This window comes from Dothidotthia symphoricarpi (assembly GCF_010015815.1).
Source record: "Dothidotthia symphoricarpi CBS 119687 unplaced genomic scaffold P153scaffold_19, whole genome shotgun sequence".
Classification (NCBI taxonomy): Eukaryota; Fungi; Ascomycota; class Dothideomycetes; order Pleosporales; family Dothidotthiaceae; genus Dothidotthia; species Dothidotthia symphoricarpi.
The window spans coordinates 182,656-205,071 of record NW_022985026.1 but is presented as its reverse complement, the minus strand read 5'-3'; the positions used below and the strand labels follow the sequence as shown (position 1 = coordinate 205,071).

Sequence of the window (22,416 nt, the reverse complement as noted above, 5' to 3'; positions counted from 1 at the left end):
GGGGAGACCTTTTGCGTTGCTATCGAGTACATATACACCTTTTCGTCCATGCGTCCAAGCCCGTTAACCATGCACTTCGTACTCTGCCTCAGAGTCTATGAACAAGCAAGAAAAGGTGCTGGGACCTGACGAACCCCCAAATCTGCACATACAGACCAAACTCCCACATGCCCATCGTAGCCGAAACAAGAAGAATACCCGAAATGAAAACGTACAAGACAAAAGCCCACCAAAGTGGCACCCGCGGATGCTGTGCAGATGAAAATCATAAACCATGAACAATGTTGGTACAAGCGGTTGGCACAGCGCACGAATATCAAACTTTTAACGTGTCATACAAGGCGCGCTGCATCCCATCGAAAAGGATTACCTTCGGCGACATCTACGAAGATTTCGGTGCGCCGCCCCTCCTCCTGGGGTTGGTCTGTGTCCTCTTCTTCGCAGGCGTCTTTGCTGCGTCGCCCTCGATGTACTTGAGCAGATCCTCAATGTTACGCTGATCGATGCGGCCGGTGCCACTGCGTTGGCCACCTGCAGCAGCAGCAACTTCACTCGCTGAGGGTGTAGGAGCCGCTGGTCGAAGAGGGTTCCTACCAGTGAGCTGGATGCGGCGTATGCGACCCTTGGCAATATCATTGAGTTGCTTGGCTTGGACGACAGCGCTCTGTGTGAGCTGCTCGAGCCAGCTCTCGGCTTCCTTTGTGTTGCGGTCCTCAGCACCAAGAACATCCTTGAAGATAGTGTACGACTCGCGCATGCGGTTGACGGCGCCACGCATGTCCTTGTCAAGCGCGAGCGACTGAGCAGTCTGGAAGAGGAGAGTGGCAGTGTTGATCGACGTCTTGCCCGAGACATCCTCACAAATGGCGAGAGATGCTTCGAACCAAATGCGGGATTCATGGTATTGCTTCATGGCCTGGAGCATCACGGCAGCATTGTTGAGAGTTGTGATAGAGTCAGGGTGATCTGCACCGTAGATGATCTTCCACAGCTCGAGCGCGTGGCGCACGTAGACAAGGGCCTTCTTGGTGTTGTCCGTGGCGTGCTCGAACAGACCCAAGTTCAGGTAGGCCAATACTGTGTCCGCGTGATCAACACCCAAAGTGCGCTCCGACACGATGACCGCCTTGTGCGCGAGCTCAAGAGCGGACTGCTTGTCACCCAAGTTGAAGAGCAAATTTGACAGAGTGTGGTAGGCACGAGCGACCTCTGGGTGAAGAACACCATAGATCTGCTCATGCAGTTGGAGCGACTCAAGGAGAAGCTCCTGTCCAAGCTCCTTTTGGTCTTGGGCGACGGACATGCGACCAGCCTCCAAAGCCTCCTCTGCTAGAAGACTCTTTGGCGAGGCTTCCTTGATAACGGGAACAACATTCAGAACGTCATCAGCGTGGAAAGTCTGGGGAGCGAGCTTGGCAGCTGGACTATCGACGCGAGCTGGAGAAGCAACCTGCTTGTTCTTCTTCTTCTTGCTCGATGTCGAGTGTCCGTTTGTCTGTGGGGCAGCAGGAGCCTCAGCAGCAGCAGTACCGTTGGCAAATGCCTCCTTCGTGAAAGCGTATTGCTTGCTTTCCAATTGGAGACCCAGCTTGAGGGAGACTTCTCGGAACAGCTGCAGTTGTTTGCCAGACTCGATCCACAACTCGCCCAGATCGTATCTGTATCGCAGAGTAACTTGAGCAATCACCTCCTTCTTCAATGACTCAGGCGTCAGTTCCTCGAAGCTGAAGTCGGCCTCGGGGTACATGGGCTTGAGACTACTGTCGCTCTCTGCCACTGGCTTGGCGCTAACCTCAGCACCGAGAAGACAGTTGAGAAGGTGTGCGATACAAGGGGCGGCAAATGGTGCTGGGACATTGCGTAGCTTCGAATTGGCAAAGTGCTTGAAGCCACGCGCAATCATCTCTTGAACTACCAGACGCTTGAGAGCCTGCAGACGAGGATCGGGCTTGTCTGCAAGTTCAGCAATCTTACCAAGATAGCGAATGTTGACACCGCGCTTGTGCAAGAGAGTGCTCAGGGACTGGCCGTCCATTGGGAAGCCAACTTCGCCGTCGTGGAGTTCCTGGATCATTCGGGGAATAACTTCAGACGAGAGGTGTTCGCAGGCAGCGCGGACCTCGGCTTCATCCTGTGCCCACTCCTTCATGTCCTCCTCCGTTTGTGGGTTCTGACCAGAAAAGACATCTGGGTTGAGTGCGAACGAGAAGCCGGAAATGTCGACGCGGTCTTGCTCTGGCTCTGGCTCTGGCGCTGCATCGTCTTTCTTTTCCACTTCCGTAGACTCCGCAGCCTTTTCCACTTCCTTGGACTCCGCAGCCTTCTTCTCTGCCTTGGAGACCTTCTTTGGCTTCGTCTTTGGCTTCGCCTCTGACTCTTTCTCCGAATCATCAGAGTCCTCTTCAGAGTCAGATTCTTCCTCCGAAGATTCCTCCTCAGAAGAGCTCTCGTCCTCCTTCGGTACCTCTTTGGTGGTAGTCTCATCTTTGTTGTTTGTCCTCTTTTCTAGCTCGTTCTTGACATACTCTCTCAACTTCAGTCTGCCATACGACTCGACAAGCTCAGGACGCAACGTAGCCATGCGGTGAGGGTAGTCCTTGTCTTGCGGCTTCGCCTCGCCGTCCTTGCCTGGCTCGCTCCAGTAGGCCTCAATCCAGGATACATCCAGGGGTGTGAGGCGATAGAGATCGAGAGCATAACGCCTTCCGTCGGTACCAATGAGACCCTTGGTTTCAACACTTCCCTCAAGTTCGTGTCGGACATTGTCCTTGTCCCATACGGGATGCTTCTTGACTCGCAATGCTTTTGAAAGCACTTCGAACAGCGGAACGAATGACTTGTCATCGGCGACGATCTCCTTGCCCTCGACCGCACCGTAGTCGATCTGATGCTCCCCAGGGTCACGCTGCTTGAAAATACCTGGTACAATGCTCTGACCAACGATACGCTTTCCGAGATAGTCGACGACGACCGTTCCAGACGTGAAGAGATTGGGAATATCCAGGTTGTTGACCGCGCGTACACCGACAACATCCTTGCCAACCGCCACGCGAGCGGCCTCGTCACCACCTTCGGTACCGAAAGTGCCAACACCGTCAGCGCCGAAGGAGTAGAAGATGTTGTTGTAGACGTAGATTTGCGCATCTCTTGCTTCTGTAGGATTCAGAGGCGCGATTTCTCCACGAGCGACCAGCATAGCTCCGCGAGTCGCCGCGTCGTTGTAGTCAGCAAACAGTTTGGAGGTGAGACGCTCGCGGAAAACGCGGTCGTGAACTGCCTCCTTGGGCATCTCCCGCGTGGACTGAAACTCTTCATTCCAGTCGCGGAGGGTCTCGGTGTTCTCGACACCGGAGATCAAATAGCTCTCCTGTGTCCGCGCCAGATCGGGTTGATGTGTAGTGAGCGACGAGGTTGGTGCGGGAACCAACCAAGGGTTCGCGGGAATGGCGTTTGAGAGCTGAAAGATGGTGAGCAACTCCTTCTTTGCGTTGTGCTGGAGCAAGTCCTGGAACGAAGTGCGGAAGGAGGGCGACAGCTCCTCGAGGAGGGTGAGGAGCGAGTGCGCTTGTCGGGCTTTTGGTGCCTGTCGTGGGAAAGGATCGAAGCTGGCGTTGGACGACTTGTTGACGTAGAAGCCCGAGACGTGGGAGGTGATGTGATGCTGCTCGTTTTCGTTGGTCGTCACCACCAGGTAGAGGAGGTGGCCCTTTGACCGCAGATGGTATGGTGGCGGGTTCCATGGTGAGACGGCAATGGCTTTTATCGTCTTTGGGGCGGGGTCTTGTGCTGGAGGCAGGAGAGTCTTTACGTCCCCTGAAGACTTGAAGTCGTAGTCGGCCAGTGGTGACTGCTCGGGGCCATCCTCGCTTGCTTTGCCTGTCTGATCGAGCCCGACAGTGTCATGCAGCGACAGACCAGCCGTTATGCCATGTAGGGTATCGACGCGGTCGCCAGCAGCGCCAATGAGCTCGCGAATGCGAATGACGTGTAACCTGGCCTCCTTCTCCGTGTATGGGTCCTGCACCAGGTCCATGACCGACTCAGCTTTGAGGCCCTCGACCTCAGACAGCTCGACGTAGTCGTTGATGCGCTTGCCCTCGTGCTCCAGATGGAAGCACGAGTACTGGAAGGTGTGCGGTAACTCGATGATGGACTGACGCAGGTCTTGCACCTGTTCGGCTGTGGAAATCTGCAAAGTATAAGCTATGTAGTCGGGCAGTGGTGGTGGGCGTGGGCGAGACGCACTGTCATGGGCATCTCAAAGGGCTCGTTGGGGAGCTTGATGTTGACCTGGAAGATGTCTGCATGCCGTCAGCTCTTTCCGTCCCATCTCCCCAGACCTCGATGACACCTACTGTCTGGCTGCTGGCCCTCGGCGCCCTCGTCTACGCTTTCCTCAACCACACCCTGCTCGACCTGACTGTCCGCATTCTGCTCGGCAGCAGGCGCCTTGGCGACGTCTGCTATGTCACTGCTGTCAGCCATGGTCTGTCTCACAAAAAGTGCACGGCAGAGTTTTTGTTGGTGGTGTGGGGGAGCGTACCATTCTTAACAGCGTCATTACTGTTAGCGGCCATATTCGGGCAAATCACTACAACTCCGGGAAAGAACGGCTGCAGAAGAAAAGGAGGGGTCTAGACGGGTGAGGACAATAAGCAGGAGAAACGCATTAATGTACAATGGCATGCGTTGACGCTGTGGTGGAGAAGAGATAGCTGCCACTTGAACCTTGAACGTTTTTTTCGCACCACTCGGCTGCTCTAGTGCGGGCGCGCTGCAAGGATGTTCGGGATGGCGGAACCTCGACGTGAGCTTGCACCGGCTGACGGTGGTGGTTTCCAGCCTGCTGGGATTTCTGTGCTTGTCGCATCTCGAAGCCGTCTGGCGATGCACTCCAGTCGACGGCCGCGGGGCTCTCTGTCGCAACGCCGTGGTTGTCTTGGAAGTCTTGTGTGTCTTGGTCGTCGCCGTACAGCCCACTACTAGCCTGCAGCACATCACCACAACCCGCAATGAATCCTTCTACGCGTCTCCTCGCGTTCCCTCCATCGCAATCCATCTCTCCCCGGCGCATGTCTCTTTCTCAGTCTCAGTCTCTCCTTTCACAGTCTTTCTTTTCTCCTTGCATTGAACGTCCCGGGCCCGCTCTTGTTTAGCACGCGTCCCTTGCGCGACACGTATAATGTTAATGTTACGATCCGCCTCCTGGTCCTCAATTGCACGTTCCTACGTCTTGTGTAAACACAGACACTCACAGCCTAGCCTGCGCACGTTCCAGCAGGCCTGGACGCAACCAAGCCGACTTCCATTTGCGCGCTCCCTCAGTGGCCAGTCTGGCCCTCCAAACCCCGGCAATGATACGCCAAACCCCATCGACGATGCCACGGAACGCGAGAACGAGGAGGAAGAGGAGCGCGAGGCAAAGAAGCAGCAGTGGAAAGCAACAGGATGGAAAATGTTCGAGTCAGCAGCAACGACGGGCGCCAGCATCTTCATCCTAGCATGCGTGGGCATTGGCTACACCAAGTACTACAAATGGAACGTGCTCGAGAAGATCGAGAATGCTTTCAGGGAAGGCGACCCGGTTCTTGACCTTGCTGCCACCGGCAAAGAAGTACCAAGAGAACCTACGCGAACAGAGGTGTTACATGGCGAGGACGATGACGGATGTGATCGATGGATACCACGTGACGAACAAGAGAAGATTGATAAGATCGTCTGGGGAGAGACCAAAGGCCGGTACCATCTGCTCCTCGGCGAGAAAGGTACTGGGAAGAGTTCCATGCTGATCGACGCAATGGCCAAGATCAACGGCGAGGGTTGTTCCATGATGGAAGCCCACGCAGATCTTGAGGTGTTCCGTGTCCGCCTTGGACGGTGTCTAGACTTTGAATACCACGAGGACAACATCGGATCTTTATTTTCCATCCGCGGACCCCGCGACGCTGGCGCCATCCTAGACATTGAGCGAGCATTCAACAAACTCGAGAAAGTCGCATTGAGACGACGAGAGACAATAGGGAAACCACTCATCCTCATCATCAACCAAGCGCATCTTATCCGCGACGACGAAGATGGCCGCGACCTCCTCGAACTCATCCAGCAGCGCGCAGAACAATGGGCAGCCTCCAACCTCGCAACCATCATCATCAACTCGGACAAATACTGGGTCTTCGAACGACTCAAGCACCACGGAACGCGGATGGAGGTGCACCAGATCAAGGACCTCTGCAAAGACCGCGCCATGCAAGCCCTCCGAAACTACCGCATGAAGTACTGGCACGAACGGCCAGGCGAGACAGTCCTCGCAGAAGTCTACGACAAGATAGGAGGCCGCCTAACGTTCCTCAACCGCGTCGCCAAGTCCCCCAACATGCTCGAAAAATGCGACCACATCTGCGCGATAGAAAAGATCTGGTTCCTAAACAACTGCGCCATCCTCGGCGAGGAAATGGACGACGACGTCATGGACCAGCAGAAATACGCCGTACGCCACACCCCTCCCTCCCTCCACCATATCTAACTCCATACTAACTCCCCAACCAGTCCACAGCAATGGTCCTCGCAAACGCCCTGCACAAAGCAACCCACGAAATGGACCGCACCTACGACCCGCGAACCGGCCACATCCTACCCTCAATCCCCCTCCACCGCGCACGCTTCATCATGACGCGCTCAGACTTCATCCGCAAGCACCACGACCTATCCATCTTCAGCATCGACTCGCACGCCATGGTGCGCGCCGACTCGGTGCCCATGCAGCGCGCCTTCAACGAGATCTGCTCCGAGCCCGGGTTCGAGAAGTTCCTGGACGCGACGCTCGATCGCATTAGCGCGATTGAGAGCCTGGCTAGGACGAAGGAACTTACGTTTAAGGATCTGTGGGATGGGGGGAGGTATAGGGTTAGGGTTGGGGATGGGGTGGGGAGGGTTGGGAGGGTGCTGGAGATGGAGACTGTGGCGGGGAAGAAGGATGATGATGACGACGACGATGATGATGGGGATGATGGTGGGGATGGGGATGGTAAGGATGATGATTGAGGTTGTGTGCGTCGATCTCATGTGTAAATGTCGTGGGGCTGTGACTGCAAGGACGTGTCTGAGACGGCCGTGTCCCTCGTTCGGTCAACCTCATCAGAGGTCTTCCAGCCTATTTGGAGAAGCGGTCAGCAGCAAGTGTAGTCTCAGGGTGGTTTCTGTACATCGAGTCGTTTGTTTGGGAGGTTGAGATACCCTTTTTCGCCCTATATACATGTTCATATTTCCTTCCACTCTAGAATCCGTTCTTGAATGTATTCATAGCCACATACACGGGCAAAAGCATGTCAATTCCAACGTTTCAACTTCACGCGTGGTCAGGAACTGTGTAGTGATATGAAATATTCATTTCGTCGTCACGCCATAAAACCAACCCGCACCAAACCATGCATATACCCAGCACCAAGCCACAGCTCAATCTCGCAACTACTAGACAACAACATGCCAAAATCCAAGCGAAACCTGTGCTCCCTAAGCCTTGCTGGTATACATCTAGCAACCTTGACCCCTAATTTCTCATCCTGTTTTCTGTAGAAAGAACGCATCTCAATTCCAGGTATCTCGACTAGTCAAGAACATGGAGAAAATCATTCCATATTATTAGTCTAAGGCAAGACGTTGTCTATGAACAGTGTTCTTAGCCTCGATAGACTGACCCTGTTGGTCACTTCATCTCGCTCAACTTCTGAGGGTATTTTCCTTTCGAGTGTCTCACTCGCGCTCGTTCTGAGTGGGAATGCAATGTTTCTGTTCCTGTTCCTGGGGGCGGGCGTGTAGAGGCATATTATTTTTGAAGTTCATGTAACGAAGAGAAGATGTGTGTTGAAAGGATAATCGTCCATCGACTGACTGACTACCTAGGATAGCAGTGGAAATGTCCCATATACTTATCCACTGCCTACTCAGCCATGAACGCTGATTTACATTCGCCATTATGCACCAGTAAGCCTTGTCAAGATGATCAAAGTCGTCGACCAAATCGATACCGCTTTAATTACCGTTTCAGAAAGCCCTACATTCCGCAGATGTGCTGAAAACAATACAAGAGCTGACACTATCCCATTTCCAGACTCTCCGCTTCTCCACAACACGCACCACGATCTCTCCACGGAGGCAGTCAACAAGTCGGCGCTCCAGACCATCGTGGGGGTCGAGAACTCGTTCGAGGCTGCTCGAGTGTAGAGCCTCGGCAGGATCGATAGTCGGATGAGCCATGTCAAACTTTAAATGTAAGTACTACTTTCGTTGGTAATTTCTCCCGACACTGCACTATGTGAGTGTTTAGACGACGCACGAGTGGCAGCAATGCATTCCGCTTAATTGGCGGACGCTAGCGCTATGCTTACCTATCGTGGTATCCGACGGAAGTCCTAGCAGTATCGGTATGCCATCCGGCGGAACACTTAGGAAGCACAGCTAGTAAAATCTCCTTTCTGGTTTCTCGAACCAATCAGACAAACATTCCTCACAATTAGTTGGAAACAGTTCCTGGATGCGGCGAAGTGCGAGAAGATTTGTCGGATGCTACTGGAGCTTCTTCACACAGGAAGAATGCGACCCAGAACGACGTCAGGTCAAAACGGCGCTAGTGTCGGGTGCAAAGAAGGAGCTTGACTCGCGGTGCTGGCTGCAAACAACCAACCCTGTCTAGAACTTCAAGTACTTCGAGAGTAACTCCTCGGCTGTTTGCAACTTGAAGTTCACGACGAGTAGATAGATTTGTTTGACGACAGGCGACACGGCCAGGGAGAGGACAACACAAAGTACTTCCATGTTGGTGCAACTGTGGCCAAGACAATCATGGGAATCTAATTATCGTTCGAGAATCAGCATGTTTCCAAGGACCGGTATTGCACCACGGCATCCGTGTCTGGCATAGTGCCAAGGCGTGCTAGCGAATCGCTACCGTAGACAGTTTCGTTTCTGGGCATGGGCTGAGAAGTCGGAGAACCTGGAGTCAGGGGACAGCGGTGTGGAGAAACGTGGGGGGTGGATCAGTATACGCTAAACACAATGTTGGATAATGGATTGACGACGGGGCATGAGGTTTGGTAAGCTTTGGAAGTGTGCTCTACCCGGGTCTAGGAATGTACGAGGCGGGTTAATCGGCCAGCACAAGCTTTTGGTAGACTTCGCAACCATCTCCGCCGCCCATTGGCATCGGGTGCACCCGGGGTACCCGTCTAGTCTGATGGTTGCAGAATCCCCGACTTCTCTCATGTCGGAGCTCGCGTACAGTAGATACCCCTGTATAAGCATCATGTAATATGGCACAAATTTGATGCTTATCCTGGGTTGATTCTTGTAGAAAGGACCGTAATTAACGACAATAATAGCTCAAACCTGCCGGTGTGCTAAGGCTAGTAAAGATCTAAACCTAGATAGGGAAAGCCCTGCTTAGATAGGCGTTAGAACTTACCTAGATAGGCATAGATCTATACCTGTTATAAGAATTAAAGGCGTATAGGGCTAAGCATATTCTTGCAGCTGCATTGATGCTTATCCTCACTAAAAATAGGCGGTGGCAGACATTTTGATGCCTAAGCTGGGATGATTCCTATATTAGGGCGATTCTTATGCGGGGGTATCTACTGTACCTACACAGATGGGGTTGCTACAAACTCTCCCTCACACCCCCCACTACGCTAGATGAGTCGGCGTATGATGCCAAATGCCGCTTACACGAACCGGTTGTCCCCGACACCCCAACAATCACTCTTTTCCGACGTTTTCCCGCGGGCGCCATGCGGGGCGCCGCACTAGTCGCGTGCGGCTCAACTGGAGGAATCAACGTCTGCGAGGATCGTGAGATGCGGTCTGTAAAGGTGTTGTTGAGTGAGTCTTCGCGATGCTTGGAGCACATTGCATGGTCAGCTGCTTATCAGTACCACACCGGGCCAACCACGTGAGATTATCAGCAAGCACGCAACGAACCATCGTCTTGTCAACCCCAGGAGATCGGCGTCCCCGCAAATCATCGGATACTGTATCCGCAAGTAGAAGCAATGATGCAGAGGCGGGCTAGTCCTTGGCTTACAGAAAATTCCGACAGTCACGACGGGCGTCTCAACGTAACGCGGCCAACTGTAGGGGTGCCATGACACGATGCTTACAGTGGAGCACACGACGTTGCATCTGCGCCAAGAAGGAAATTGTATAAGAGATGGAGACCCCAGGTTCCGGCTTTATTTGACAAGGACTTGCTACTTCGTTCCTCGAAGACGATTTGACAACCATGGCACCCTTGGATCACAAAGACGGTGCAATTGAGCATGCACCCCAGACCATGGAGCACACCAAGCTTAGTGGAGCTGGACTGGCCGCCAGCCTGAGCCCGGAGAGGAGGGTCGAGGTCGAGAAGACGCTGAAGCGCAAGCTGGACATGCGATGCTCATTGTTCGTCCTGATCTACATCATGAACTATTTGGATCGCAACAACATTGCTGCGGCGCGTCTTGGAGGACTGCAAAAGGACCTGAACATCAACAACACGCAGTACGCGACGTGCTTGTCCATTCTCTACGTCGGGTACATTCTTATGGTTCGTAATCTCAAAGTTGCTTTTATCAAGTTTCGATCTAATTCCATCGCAGCAAATTCCGTCCAACATGATCATCAACCGCGTCCCCCGCCCGTCCATCTACATTGGCTGCGTCATGTTGGTTTGGGGCATGATCTCCACTCTCTCAGGAAGCGTGCACAACTTTGCCGGCATGATCACAATCCGTTTCTTCATCGGTTTCGTAGAAGCTGCCTTCTTGCCCGGCGCCCTACTCATCCTCTCTAAGTGGTACACGAGGCGCGAACTCACGCTTCGAAACGCCATCCTCTTCTGCGGCAACCTCATCTCCAACGCCTTCTCATCCCTCGTCGGCGCTGCTGTTCTTGGAAACATGGAAGGCGTTCTCGGCCATCGTGCGTGGCGCTGGCTGTACTGGATCGAGGGCGCCGTCACAATGGCCATCGCCATCTCGGCTATCTTCATCCTGCCCGATCTCCCACACAACACACGCGGCTTTACCGAAGAGGAGCGCGCCGTAGCTGTATTGAGGATCACAGAGGATGCGGGTGAGGCCGATGTCGATGACTCTGAGGATTCCGCGTTCGCCGGCCTTTTTATGGCCGTGAAGGACACCAAAATTTACATTATGATGTTGACGTTCACCGCCTACGTCGTGGGCCTATCCTTCAACGCCTTCTTCCCCACGCTCACAGGCACACTGGGCTTCGCTCGCATCCCCACGCTGCTCATGTCCGCGCCCCCGTGGGCCTTCGCCTGCGTCGTCTCGCTCATCAACGCCTGGCACGCCGACCGCCAGCAAGAGCGTTTCTGGCACATTGTAGGCCCAATCATTGGGGGATTAGTCGGTTTCGTCATTTCTATGTGCACGACCAACACGGCGGCGCGCTACGTCGCCCTCTTCCTCCAAGCCTCCGCCTACGCCGGCTTCATCGTCTTCTACTCGTGGATCTCCTCCTCATTCCCGCGCCCACCCGCCAAGCGCGCCGTCGCGATCGCCATGATCAACGCCTTCTCCCAGCTCGGCAACATTGCCGGCTCGTATGTCTGGAACATGTCGGACAACGGGTACAGGAAGAGCTACGGCGTTGTGCTGTCCATGTTTTGCGTTACGATCCTGGGCTGCTTCATCTTTAGGACTGTGCTTGTCAGACTGAATAAGCGCCTGGATGATGGGGATGATGTGTGGGTTGTGAGGGATAATGTGGCGGAGCAGACTGCTGCGACTGCGGGTGTGGATATTGAGGAGGGCCATCGCTTGATGAAGGGGTATAGGTATCTTGTTTAGATGCGGGGGGTTTAAATGAATCAGTATGAGTAATGAGACAATTGAAACACGTTCACGACAAGTACACTCCAAATATGATCCGTCTGTTAGCCAATACCGGTTCTTGCAGCATACTATGGTTCGTCCTCGTCGATATCCGCGGGTTGGACACCATTGTCGTCGGCAACCTCTTCTTCTTCCGCTATCAGCCTCCTCAAATTTAGAGGAAAAGTGGTCGCTGGCATGTCTTGCCATCTTCTTCTTCCTCCCCCCTCAGTCACAGTGTTCGAGTCTAAGCTTACACTCTAGACTTCGCCAGACAGATCTGCAGTCGCGGGTAGATATGCGCGTCGTTCCTCCCCGCCGTTCCTCCCCGCCGTTCCTCTCTTGTGCAATAAGTAAACTGTTGACTGACCCGGCTGCCAGCGAGACTTCATACATATGTCCCAATCGAGTCCGTTTGACGCGTGGGCGGTCGGCGACAGGGCGCGGATGCAGATGCGGATACGACGACGGTCGATGCAGCGGCAGAGGAGGTATATGGGATTCGATGGGGGATTTATCCTGCATGGGGGTGCAAGATCTCCATGCCTCAGAGTTTAGCACAATGCCAGTCGTCTGGCCGTGTGGGCCTGGTAGAAGAGGAGTGTGGCTCGAGGAGCTGATAAGATTTATTGGATTGTGTCGTTCGCCGTACGACTCTGCTGAGCTGGTGTGGCGTCGCGGGCGCTGGAACGATGTGGGTGTTTTGTTTGGACTGCCTGGCCTGCTGGTGTTGGCGTGTCTACGCTTGGGCATTGTTATATGTAGTATGGCGTGGGCGTGGGTGTGGGTGTGATGGTGGAGTGTAGGTGCAATGGCATCAGAAAGGGATCGGTAAGTCATACATCGTGAGTTGGATCTTAAGTCTGAATACCCAAAAGACGTGCGTTGTGATATGAAGCTAACTGTACAACAGCAACTGACCCCATCCCCCATCCCCCATCTCACCCCTCATTTCATAACTCATCCCCATCCCCCATCCCCCATCTCACCCCTCATCTCATCCCCATCCCAGTCTTGACTGTTTCTACGCTCATGTGCACCTCTTCTTTGTTTGCACATGGGAACTGTCTTAGTCTGCCCACGCAATGTACCCAGCAAACTCACGCTTCTTACTCACCCTTCCGGATGACCGCCTGCCGCTGTCTTCTGGTGGTGTGCTTGGTCCAGCTACACCGACAGTTTGATCACGACGCGTGACCTTCTTCTGCGGCTTCTGTACGACTGGAGGGTTTTGCACGACCTGGGGTTTCTGCAAAACCTGCGCCTTCTGTACGACCTGCGCCTTCTGTACGACCGGAGGGTTTTGCAAAACCTGGGGTTTCTGCACGACCTGGGGGTTCTGCACTTCAATTGCGCTCGGTGCTCCAGGTGCCTTCGGTGCTCCAGATGCCTTCAGCGCTTTGACTTTGAGCATACGCTGCGCTTCAAGTATCTTTCGCACACTGTCTAGCGCCTGCGCATCCCGCACTCGAGCTCTGTGAAGAAGCATGCTAAGGTCATTGGACTTGTCACTGTCGGACTCGTCGCTGTCGGAATCATCGCTGCTGGACTCGTCGCTGTCGGATTCCTCGTTGTTATGCGTGCGCCGGATGTTTTTGATCTCATCTTCATCTTCGCCGTTGCTCACTGGCCATGTCAACAAACCCTCCTCATTGTCTGCCAACCAGCCTTGGAGCCGCCGATACTGCAACCATTGCTGTCGTCTTGTCTCGTGTTCTGGCGTCCTGATGCGCCTGCAGTGCGGTTAGTATGTGTGCCTTTGTAGATGGTAGTTGAAACATACTCCACAATGTAAGTGAAAACAGCCCCCTTATGCTTGTAGTCTTGTTCTTACAGCATCTTCAGAACTGAAGTAGCCTTTGACAGCGTCATGCTTGGTGTTGCCATGATGGCCTTGTCTGAAACCGGGGGCGGGATGGCCTTGACCGCAAGCTTGTATGACTCCATTCGCGCTGGCGAGTGTGTTTTTGTTGTAGCGGTGCCTTTCTTGTGGTGGCTCTTGCCTGCTCGTTGACGTGTGCGGGAAAGGGTTGCGTCTTTCCGGATTTGCTTACCACTCTTCTTCACGACTTTGTTCTGTTGCGGTACCGTGAGCTGGGAGAAGCCCACCTCAGAGCGAGCTGGCAGCTTCCCGACGCCGGTCTTGTCCGCCGAGTGCTTCGAGGCTCTGTCCCTCGCTTGCTGCTTCCGCCTGCGTGCGGTAGGATTTGCCTTGGCTTTGGCTTTGGCGCTGCCATCTTGGGCGGTGTTGTTACCTCCAGTCATGCTGATAGGTGAATGAGCTTTAGATGCGTGAGGATTGAGGGTTATATGCGAGTGAGACCTGGGTAGCAAGCGGGTGAGGATTGCGAGTGGTAGATGGGTGTGCGAGAGCGGCTCGCTGAATAGTCTTTTGCCGACTGGTTCGGCAGGTGCGGTCTGCCCGCCTTCTCGTCTGGTCTGGCGCGCTGAATGCTCTTTCCTGCCCGGTTCGGCAGGTCTGGTCCGGTGGCAGGACATCAACTCGAGTTCGCTCGCCATCTTCCTCCCTTCTCTTTGCGCAAGCAGCATAGTCTTTCCCCAAGGCAGTGTTCGTGACTTGAGGTCTAGCATCCGCTTGACGGCGTGGCTCGAAGATCTCCTGTCTGGCGCCCAAGCATGTAACCAAACCAGAGCAGCTGCCCAAAAGCGTGTCTGCGGATCTAGTTCGGTGAGACATGTTTGACTGGATAGCAGCCGCCTACAAGCGTCGCTTGCGGATCTCTTCTTGTATGACAGACCCAGAGCAGCCGCCTAAAAGCGTGTCCTGCGGATCTTTGGTCACTTGCCCCCCAACGATAGAGTCGCACCTTGTCGTGGTGTTGGGGCTTTCAACTAAGCCGACTCTGAATGAGCATATGTCTAAATGCCTGCCATGGTAAGGCCCTCCACTTGTGCTTCGTATCAAATGCTAACGCGCAAACAGGATTTGGTGTGTGGTGTTGTTGCGGCCTGGGCTTTCAAACAGAGTAAATGCTTTGGTGAGAATGCTCAGTGTGTATCTGTTGGTCCTGCAGGTGAGAATGCTATGCCATGGAGTTCTGCAGGTGAGAATGCTATAGAGTCCTGTAGGTGAGAATGCTATAGAGTCCTGTAGGTGAGAATGATACACATGCGTTAGTACGAGTGTGCGTTTCTACAACATAATGTTTGCAGGCCTGCTGGGCCACCCCCTCCCAACAGTCGCCAACACTCTCCTCCACCACCTGAACGCTCTCCTCCACCACTTGAACGCCCTATTCCAGCGCACCAGCAGCCCACTCCGCTCCACACTACCCTAGCAGCACGCTGTTTCGCACCAAATCAGCAGCCTACTCTACACTGCATGATCAGTGAGTTGCTTCACACCACATCACCATTAGACTCCAGCTAACCGCATTTCTCAAGGACACAATGCCATCGAAGAATAAAAGAAAGAACAAGACCAACGGCAAGAGCAATGGCCGCTCAGCACTTACCCAGCAACATGCACCATAACTGCAAGCTGTTCATGACACCATTGACACACTCAGAGTGGCGTACGTATACTTCGCCAAACAAGCGAACAGGTATGTCCCATGCTTGCGTAGAGGACTTGAAGTAACGTCCCGTAGGTGTCTAGTCGACCAATCTTTCCTTGATCGGTATTGCAACGCAATGGAGAGAGGCGTGTTGCGCCAAGACGATAACCTCTTCCCGCTCGCATCGAAGCATATGACGCCATCCCCCCCCAAGAAGAACAAGAGACGACGTGAATCTGGTTATGACATTGAGGGGCTGCTCCATGTCAACGATACTCCAGACGACCCCTTCGCCAGACTCTTCGACGACCCCCTTGACGACCCACCCGACGACCCTCTAGACGACCTCTTCGACGACACCCTCGAAGACCCCCCCGATGATCCCCTAAACGACATTTTCGACGACACCCTTGATGCTCTCGCCGGCCCATCCGAGTCACGCAGCAATAAAGTCACGTTCCTCCATCAGAAGAAGACGACGAAGAAACCCAAGGGCGACCTCGTGGAACGTAACCACGTCCGCGACATTTGGGCAACGCCTCTCGCCACACCTGCGCCGGATGCCAGCGACCGACCCAGTCGTACAAAGATAACCTACGAGGAGCTTCTCCCGTATATGATGCGGGAATCACGATCGGTACCCTTGACGGTTATGAAAGGTATATCGGTGAACGCCTGCAACCTCGCGCGAGATGATCTTGTATTCGATTGGAACTTTCGGCAACTTATGGAGGTCACTGCATTCATGCGGCTTCGATTTGAATTTCCCGACTTGACCCCATGGGATCAACTGGAGGAGATACCCGCTTCAGTGGTGGAGCGAATGGAGGGGCTAGGTTGTATGTTTACTGTGCCAACGTTCTCAGACCACAGGTTTTATACAACAAAGTACGTACGACATATGACTTGGTGCAAGCACTGCGAACGATACGAACAGGTATTCCTTAGGTTTGGCACCGTTCTAAGGTTGGGGACGACTCGAGACCACAACGTCATCCGCGCTGAATTATCCGAGCAGACCCATTACAGCCATATATGTCACAACAGACACTGTGAACAACCCAAGCACGCTGTACGAGAGTCTCTATTTGCTAATACAGCTCGAAACTCCTGTCATCCGTCACTAGTGTCGAAGAGCAAGGACGGAGATGTGGATGCACTTCGAAAGGCTTGCAAACATTCCCCAAGATGCCTCCCCGACGACATGACGCTCCCAAACCAGTCGATTGACTTGATCGCTATAAATGTGAGCAGAGAGCATTGCCCTTTAGTTTTCTTGCCCTTCAGTTCTCTTCCCACACCATATTAAGTTGGGCTGCGCTTACTAGCATTACAGATCGAAAAGATTCGGACGACTATGCAAACGGGCTGTGGTTGCGACGAACACGGGGTTGAACTGCCAGTACACGTTACGACAAACCTTGAGGTATCGAAAAGGTATTACACTCCAGAAGGGAAGACCAGCATCTGGGAAGAATCGTCATATAAGTATTACTCCCCCCACCATGGACATTTTACGTCGGTCTACAACACCAAGAGTACTTGGTTCATTCCGCTATACGAACACTATTTCCATGATCACTACCATAGTAGGTCTTGGGGTGGCATGTCGGACGAGTACGAGTGGTGGAGCACTCTGGATGTGTGGAAAGCATCAGGCGAGGTGCGAAAATTGAGAAGTGCAGTCTGGAAAGCCGAGTGTAAAAATAGGCTGTTTGAAGACATAGACTTTTGTGCTGGATGGGCTGATATGTGGGTTTGACTCTGCAGATCAGAAGTGATCTGACTATGTGGGACCATGCGGTGGTAGGTAGATACCATGCAGTATAGCGAAGAATTCAACGAGTATTATGCTACCAGTGTCCCACGTGGCTACGTTTGGTGTAAAGCGTGCAGAAAGGCTTAACAATGTTCGCTTTGCTTACAATGCAATAGGGCATGATTGTTGTTAGTCTTCAAGACTCTTGATATCCACACTTATGTGAGGCTGTGTATTGATGGAAGTATAGGCTGCCAGGGCAAGAATATGAGGGATATTACAATGACCACAAAGAGCTTCGGCACAAGTAAATCCTACGCTTCGGTACAAAGCAAGTGGCTCAGTCTCCTGTGTGGCCACGCCCAGAGTCCCAGTAGTCATTAAACATGACCCCGACACCTTGTCAAACCTGAAGCGTTGTGGCTACCGAGAACAAGAAACACTTCGACAGCAGTTGACCAGTTGCAGTGTGTTTCAGGGAAAGTAGATAGCCGGTGCATGGAGGTGCAGGACGATATCAATGTAACATCTATAGGTTCTAGTCGCATAGAGCTTAAAGAATTGATAGAGTCTTGCTGTAGTGATGCAAAAGCAAGGATATAAGCAGAACACATAAGATAGATGATAAAGAGAGACGGTGTTCAAATACAAGATGAGATTATGAAGTAATCTCGATTCTCTTGAGGGGTCAGACGACTCAAGCTTGAACTACTTAGTTAGTCTTTTTGTTTTGATGCAATTTGAACGCATATTTATGTATGTAACGAGTTCTTGTATCACTATCGAGCAAAAGTCAGGATCGAGATAACTGACCAGTCGCCATAATGTAACTAATGAAAACCTGCGGCAGTATATTCTCAGATGCGACGAAAATGGATTGTGACAGGAGAATATACGTAAATAATTGGGAAATAAATATGATTGTTTATTTAGGACGTGAATCTTAGTCTTTTTTTACTTTTCCAAGGTTTGGTACCGAGTTTGCGGATGAACAATACGCATATCCTTAAATTCATTAAAGACTTCTTTGAATGGGTATCTGTTTATCGGAATAAATCCGATAGATTGTTCTATGCATAGCGCATGTGCTCTGCACCTTGCAAACATCGTTCACGGTAGAACAGAAGTTAGTATTAGCATAATTCCAAGGACAATTCATTTCCGTTCCAAGTGTAACGCATGGTACAAATAAGAATAAACACAGGAACTTCTCGAGTGATGGAGTCTAGTATATTGACTTATTAGTCTGTGAAATGACCTGTCATGCGGGAACTAAGCTACACAGTTAGTATTGGATTATCCATTATAAGAAACCACGTTTGGATAAGACAAGGACTAGAGGAAAGAATGTAAAAGCATCAAACTGCCTCGCAAGACCTAACATAGCCATGTCTATCAATTCATACTCTTACTCGCAGGGTAAGAGGTCTGTGGCCAAACCGGATGGGAAGGGACATGTAAGAAAATAAACACAGTTTGATCTGTAATCTTCAACAACACACTCATGTCTATTTGTATGCGCCTATTGTATAATGTATCAAAAATGCAGAGTGTAACAAGAGGCACTAGAGACAAGTAAGAAGTGTGGCACGTGTAGCTGGACATCATTAGACATATGCTTCATCACCACTAGAATTAGACTTGCACACGTGTAGATGCGTGACGATCTAACACTGGTTTTTGCACAGTACGGTAGCTTCTCGTTATGAACACTTTGATTATAGGGTTGAGATAAAACCCGAAGCTTCACAGCTTCACAGCCTCAGCATAACCAATAATAACTGACTTCTGGATCACTGCTCAAGTCCGTCATAATTCGAAGTATCACATACATTGGAATCTATGCTACGTCGCCCATTTATGTCCCCCTTTCCCAAATTCCGCCGTCGTGAACGCCAGTTTCGTTAGTTTCTTCTCCAGTATTTCTTCCTTGTGCTGCTCCATTTCTTCCAGGTCCCAGTTCACGCTCACCATGCTTCCCCTGAGACGAATTAGTTGGCTTCGTTCTCATGATGTCCTGCAAAATAGGACGTAGTGTGATAAAATCCAAATGCACAAAGTCTTCAAAGGGGTTGAGGGGATGGACAAATTGGGACAGAATCCGGATTTGTGACGTACCGTAGCCATTCCGCCCTGTCAGTGCACAGGAACAAAGACAATCCACCCGTCAACATGGGATCGTCGAGCGCGTAATCGATATACTCTTTCGGCGGCATATCTGTCGCCACCACACCGGGAAAAACGCTAAACGTGCGAATATTCGGCTGCTCTGCAATGCTAAAGTTAGATGAAGCGCGTGGGCTGGACAGAAGGAGGCAACTAACCAGCGTTCAGAAACTCCATGACCTTTGTCTGCGCGAGTTTGCTGGGGATGTAGGATGCGAACTTTGGAAACGTTTCGCCCAGTATGCTTGTTGAGAGGGTGATGACAGTTCCGGGGCCACCGTGGGCTTGTGCGAGGAAGTGGTGGATGTTAAGGTAGACGCCTTTTATGTTTACTTCCTGCACAGATGGGTCAGTCTCACATACGTCAAGAGGAGTAGGCGATGAGGGTAATAAGTACAAAATCCTGCCACCATTCCGATGGCTGGCCTTCTCCGATCATGGCTTGTACCAAGCTCCCCGCATTATTTATGAGGACGTCGATTCTCCCCAATGCTTCTGTTGCGAGCTTCCAGAGGTTCTCGACGCTCTCTTCGTTGGTAACATCCGCGGGCACAACGACTATCTTCGTCTTTTTGCCGAGCTCACGCAACTCGGTTTCGACCTTCTTGAGCGCGTCTTCTCTTCGTCCACTAATCACAATTCCTTTTGCGCCGGCAATCATCCATGCTTTTGCGATTGCGCGTCCAATTCCGCCCGAAACGCCGGTGATCAAAACTGTCTTGTCTGTTGCGAGAGCTGGATTGCTGGGCTCCAGAAGTGGGTACATGGATCGGTGGAGCCCGTGTGTGAGCTGTGCTGGCCATGTTATGGCATCGTAATCGACCTCTTCGGTCGACATTTTGGACAGCTGTTTTGGATGGGAAACGAGAGCAGAGATTCGTGTACAAGAGATCAGAAAGTCATCAAGGCAGAAGAGTGAGTAGAATCTTGGAACCTTCCTTGCGTCACTGATACACGACACGTGGTAATAATCCGCCTCACTTAAGTTCCGGTCTGGCGCGAAGGATCGTTCGACACCCATGCGAAACTTTAACTCGAGCGAAATTTTACTTCGAAGAGATTGTGATCTGCGGGTCATTCGCCTTCAGTTCTGGTCTGCGCGAACTCATTCGTTCATGGTGTCGGTGTGTATGGATTCTTTGTATTAATTGCGTGTGTTATATCTGGGCCTGGAACTGAGGTCTAGCCCGTCCCAGTTCTGTGTATGTGACAACTGTCACACAGTAATGGGATTGAGTGGATACAATCTTGCAGCATTATATCCATCAACGCCACCATGGAAAGAAGGTGATTATCATCAGACGCATCGACGGCCAAGCCCTGCGCCAAGGCGGCGTGGTTCGAGATCAGATAGATCTGGAATCCGTGAGCTCAACGGTTACGATGTATAATCCTCCGAAGCCCGTTTTTCGAAGAGGCACAGCAGCAGGGTTTCGGCTCCAACTCAGGAGGTCCGAGGACTGGCGCGTTCGTTCTGGATGTTTAAGATCTGTACAGCATACCTGCGTTCTGGACCTGTTGCCAGAATTGATAAACGAACAGTACCGTTGTATCGCTTTCAATGATTTTCGGTCCCCTCATAAGCGACGCCATGGCGACGACAAACACTACACCTGCCCTCGAACCTCCTCCAGGCACAAAATCCAACTTTATCGACCCACCGACACTGATGCCCGCTATCATCGCCGGAACAATTGTTATCCATCTCTTCACCGCCGTATTCATCCTCACCCGGATATCTGCCAACGTTATATCTAAAGAGGTCCGAATCGAAGACTATCTCTCTTACTTGGCATACTGTGGGTACATCACGTACACTGTCACGATTGTACACACCGAATCTCTGGGACTTGCACGCCACATGTGGGATGTTCCACTTGCAGGCTTCGCCAACATGTCCTTCTGGTGCAACGTCGTGTTTATATGTTATACAGCAAGTGGCGGTCTTGCCAAAACGGTCGTGTTTCTGCAGCTCAAGAGGTTCTTTACTACATTGTTCCGGGGCGCTGTCTTCTGGGTCATCGTTGGCTCGTTAATCGCAAATGCTGGGTTCTACTTGGCGATGTTCTTCTTGTATATATTTACATGCTGGCCTCGTGAAAAGATATGGGATCCTACTGTCGAGGGCCATTGCATCGACAGCAACAAGTTGAACTTGGCGATGGGCATACTGAATTTCATCAGTGACGCGGAAGCTTTGTTGGTCCCGACTTGGGCTATTTGGCAGCTGCAGATGGATCTTAGGCAGAAAATTGGAGTGTTCGCTGTCTTTGGCGTAGGGGTTTTGTGAGTTTCCTCCGTAATCTACGGTTCGAGAATTCGACTAACAACTGCTCTAGTGCTGTTGCGATTGCAGCTGTTGGATTGTATTATCGGATCGTGCTCCTTCAACAGCCGGACTTCACTTGGCTCCTCACTAAGGCGGGTTTAACCTGGTACGTTAGTCACTGTTCGAATCTCAAGAGTGAATGCTTACATTCTCTTAGCATGGCTGAACTCGCTATCGTCATTATCGTGGGTTGTTGTCCTTCTGTTCCACGCGTACTTGGATATTTCAAAGCGCAAAATTCAACGCACGACGGATATGACTATGACAAGCGCCACTCAATACCGTCAAGACCAGCCTCTAGACTCAACCCGTTCAACAAATACCTCACGAGTGATATAGGGATGTCAAAGCTTGACTCGAGGGCTTCTGAGGAGCACGTTGAGCTACATGACTACCAGGAGGAAAGATGGAAGGAGGAGCTCGGCGGTTGCAATAGCGTTAGTCATGAGTAGAGCGAATAGCTAGCAAACAAACATTTCAACGGCGTCATGTAATGGAATTGTCGAGTTTTGATGAGATGTGAGATATAATTCGTCTGAATCAGTTCCAAAGGAGCCTGTTGAAGAGGACAGAAGGCATGGCTCTGCCGCGAGACTATCGTATCACAAGGTTTACCGACATTCGTTCCTTCAAGTTCATCGCTGAAGAGCATAAGCTAGGTAACAGGTTGCCGACTGCACAATAAATTGCAGAGTGATTGGAGGGCGTGGTGAAGTGACGTCGCATTTGAACGTCGAGACAAGACCCCTGGGCTGGCCCGTGCCACCCTTGCCA

The 22,416-nt window shown here is 51.9% G+C and overlaps 9 protein-coding genes across 9 annotated transcripts; 6 read left to right on the top strand and 3 right to left on the bottom strand.

Moving 5' to 3' along the window:
- P153DRAFT_434126 (uncharacterized protein) lies at positions 1–4,711 on the bottom strand. The gene is made up of 4 exons (XM_033673063.1): positions 4,544–4,711; positions 4,356–4,463; positions 4,246–4,301; positions 1–4,189 (listed from the first exon to the last, which is right to left on the bottom strand). Exons 1-4 carry the CDS (start codon positions 4,575–4,577, stop codon positions 383–385), a joined length of 4,005 nt encoding a protein of 1,334 aa, XP_033520056.1. The 5' UTR covers positions 4,578–4,711; the 3' UTR covers positions 1–382.
- Positions 4,712–5,455: 744 nt separating this feature from the next.
- P153DRAFT_299048 (uncharacterized protein) lies at positions 5,456–7,041 on the top strand (the record flags this gene model as incomplete). The annotated part of the gene is made up of 2 exons (XM_033664256.1): positions 5,456–6,487; positions 6,547–7,041. The coding sequence occupies 2 exons, from the start codon at positions 5,456–5,458 to the stop codon at positions 7,039–7,041; spliced, it is 1,527 nt and encodes a 508-aa protein (XP_033520055.1).
- Positions 7,042–10,130: 3,089 nt separating this feature from the next.
- Positions 10,131–11,903, top strand: P153DRAFT_323707 (MFS general substrate transporter). Its single transcript, XM_033665220.1, has 2 exons — positions 10,131–10,579; positions 10,632–11,903. The coding sequence occupies exons 1-2, from the start codon at positions 10,274–10,276 to the stop codon at positions 11,844–11,846; spliced, it is 1,521 nt and encodes a 506-aa protein (XP_033520054.1). The 5' UTR covers positions 10,131–10,273; the 3' UTR covers positions 11,847–11,903.
- Positions 11,904–11,959: 56 nt separating this feature from the next.
- Positions 11,960–12,623, bottom strand: P153DRAFT_389113 (uncharacterized protein; the record flags this gene model as incomplete). Its single annotated transcript, XM_033670817.1, has 2 exons — positions 11,960–12,035; positions 12,241–12,623. The coding sequence occupies 2 exons, from the start codon at positions 12,621–12,623 to the stop codon at positions 11,960–11,962; spliced, it is 459 nt and encodes a 152-aa protein (XP_033520053.1).
- Positions 12,624–14,698: 2,075 nt separating this feature from the next.
- P153DRAFT_369682 (uncharacterized protein) lies at positions 14,699–14,990 on the top strand (the record flags this gene model as incomplete). Its single annotated transcript, XM_033668836.1, has 2 exons — positions 14,699–14,766; positions 14,815–14,990. Coding segments are annotated over exons 1-2 (158 nt in total), but the record flags the coding sequence as incomplete, so codon positions are not given.
- Positions 14,991–15,389: 399 nt separating this feature from the next.
- On the top strand, positions 15,390–16,604 carry P153DRAFT_90982 (uncharacterized protein). The gene is made up of 3 exons (XM_033673483.1): positions 15,390–15,436; positions 15,482–16,354; positions 16,407–16,604. Exons 2-3 carry the CDS (start codon positions 15,525–15,527, stop codon positions 16,513–16,515), a joined length of 939 nt encoding a protein of 312 aa, XP_033520051.1. The 5' UTR covers positions 15,390–15,436; positions 15,482–15,524; the 3' UTR covers positions 16,516–16,604.
- Positions 16,326–17,074, top strand: P153DRAFT_399811 (uncharacterized protein; the record flags this gene model as incomplete). Its single annotated transcript, XM_033671763.1, has 2 exons — positions 16,326–16,634; positions 16,725–17,074. Coding segments are annotated over exons 1-2 (390 nt in total), but the record flags the coding sequence as incomplete, so codon positions are not given.
- A 1,918-nt stretch (positions 17,075–18,992) lies between these two features.
- P153DRAFT_389110 (NAD(P)-binding protein) lies at positions 18,993–20,151 on the bottom strand (the record flags this gene model as incomplete). Its single annotated transcript, XM_033670816.1, has 4 exons — positions 18,993–19,128; positions 19,266–19,416; positions 19,472–19,649; positions 19,711–20,151. 4 exons carry the CDS (start codon positions 20,149–20,151, stop codon positions 18,993–18,995), a joined length of 906 nt encoding a protein of 301 aa, XP_033520049.1.
- Positions 20,152–20,904: 753 nt separating this feature from the next.
- Positions 20,905–22,094, top strand: P153DRAFT_298969 (uncharacterized protein; the record flags this gene model as incomplete). The annotated part of the gene is made up of 3 exons (XM_033664247.1): positions 20,905–21,599; positions 21,653–21,748; positions 21,800–22,094. 3 exons carry the CDS (start codon positions 20,905–20,907, stop codon positions 22,092–22,094), a joined length of 1,086 nt encoding a protein of 361 aa, XP_033520048.1.
- Positions 22,095–22,416: the final 322 nt, after the last annotated feature.

Excerpts from the sequence above, each read along its gene's own strand:
- P153DRAFT_323707 (XM_033665220.1), top strand. The coding sequence starts at position 10,274 with ATGGCACCCTTGGATCACAAAGACGGTGCAATTGAGCATGCACCCCAG. Across the intron at positions 10,580-10,631 it reads ACGTCGGGTACATTCTTATG|CAAATTCCGTCCAACATGAT; the intron begins GTTCGTAATCTC and ends ATTCCATCGCAG.
- P153DRAFT_90982 (XM_033673483.1), top strand. The coding sequence starts at position 15,525 with ATGGAGAGAGGCGTGTTGCGCCAAGACGATAACCTCTTCCCGCTCGCA. Across the intron at positions 16,355-16,406 it reads AGGTTTGGCACCGTTCTAAG|ACCCATTACAGCCATATATG; the intron begins GTTGGGGACGAC and ends TTATCCGAGCAG.
- P153DRAFT_434126 (XM_033673063.1), bottom strand. The coding sequence starts at position 4,577 with ATGGCCGCTAACAGTAATGACGCTGTTAAGAATG. Across the intron at positions 4,464-4,543 it reads TAATGACGCTGTTAAGAATG|CAGACGTCGCCAAGGCGCCT; the intron begins GTACGCTCCCCC and ends GCAGTGACATAG. Across the intron at positions 4,302-4,355 it reads CGAGGGCCAGCAGCCAGACA|ACATCTTCCAGGTCAACATC; the intron begins GTAGGTGTCATC and ends GACGGCATGCAG.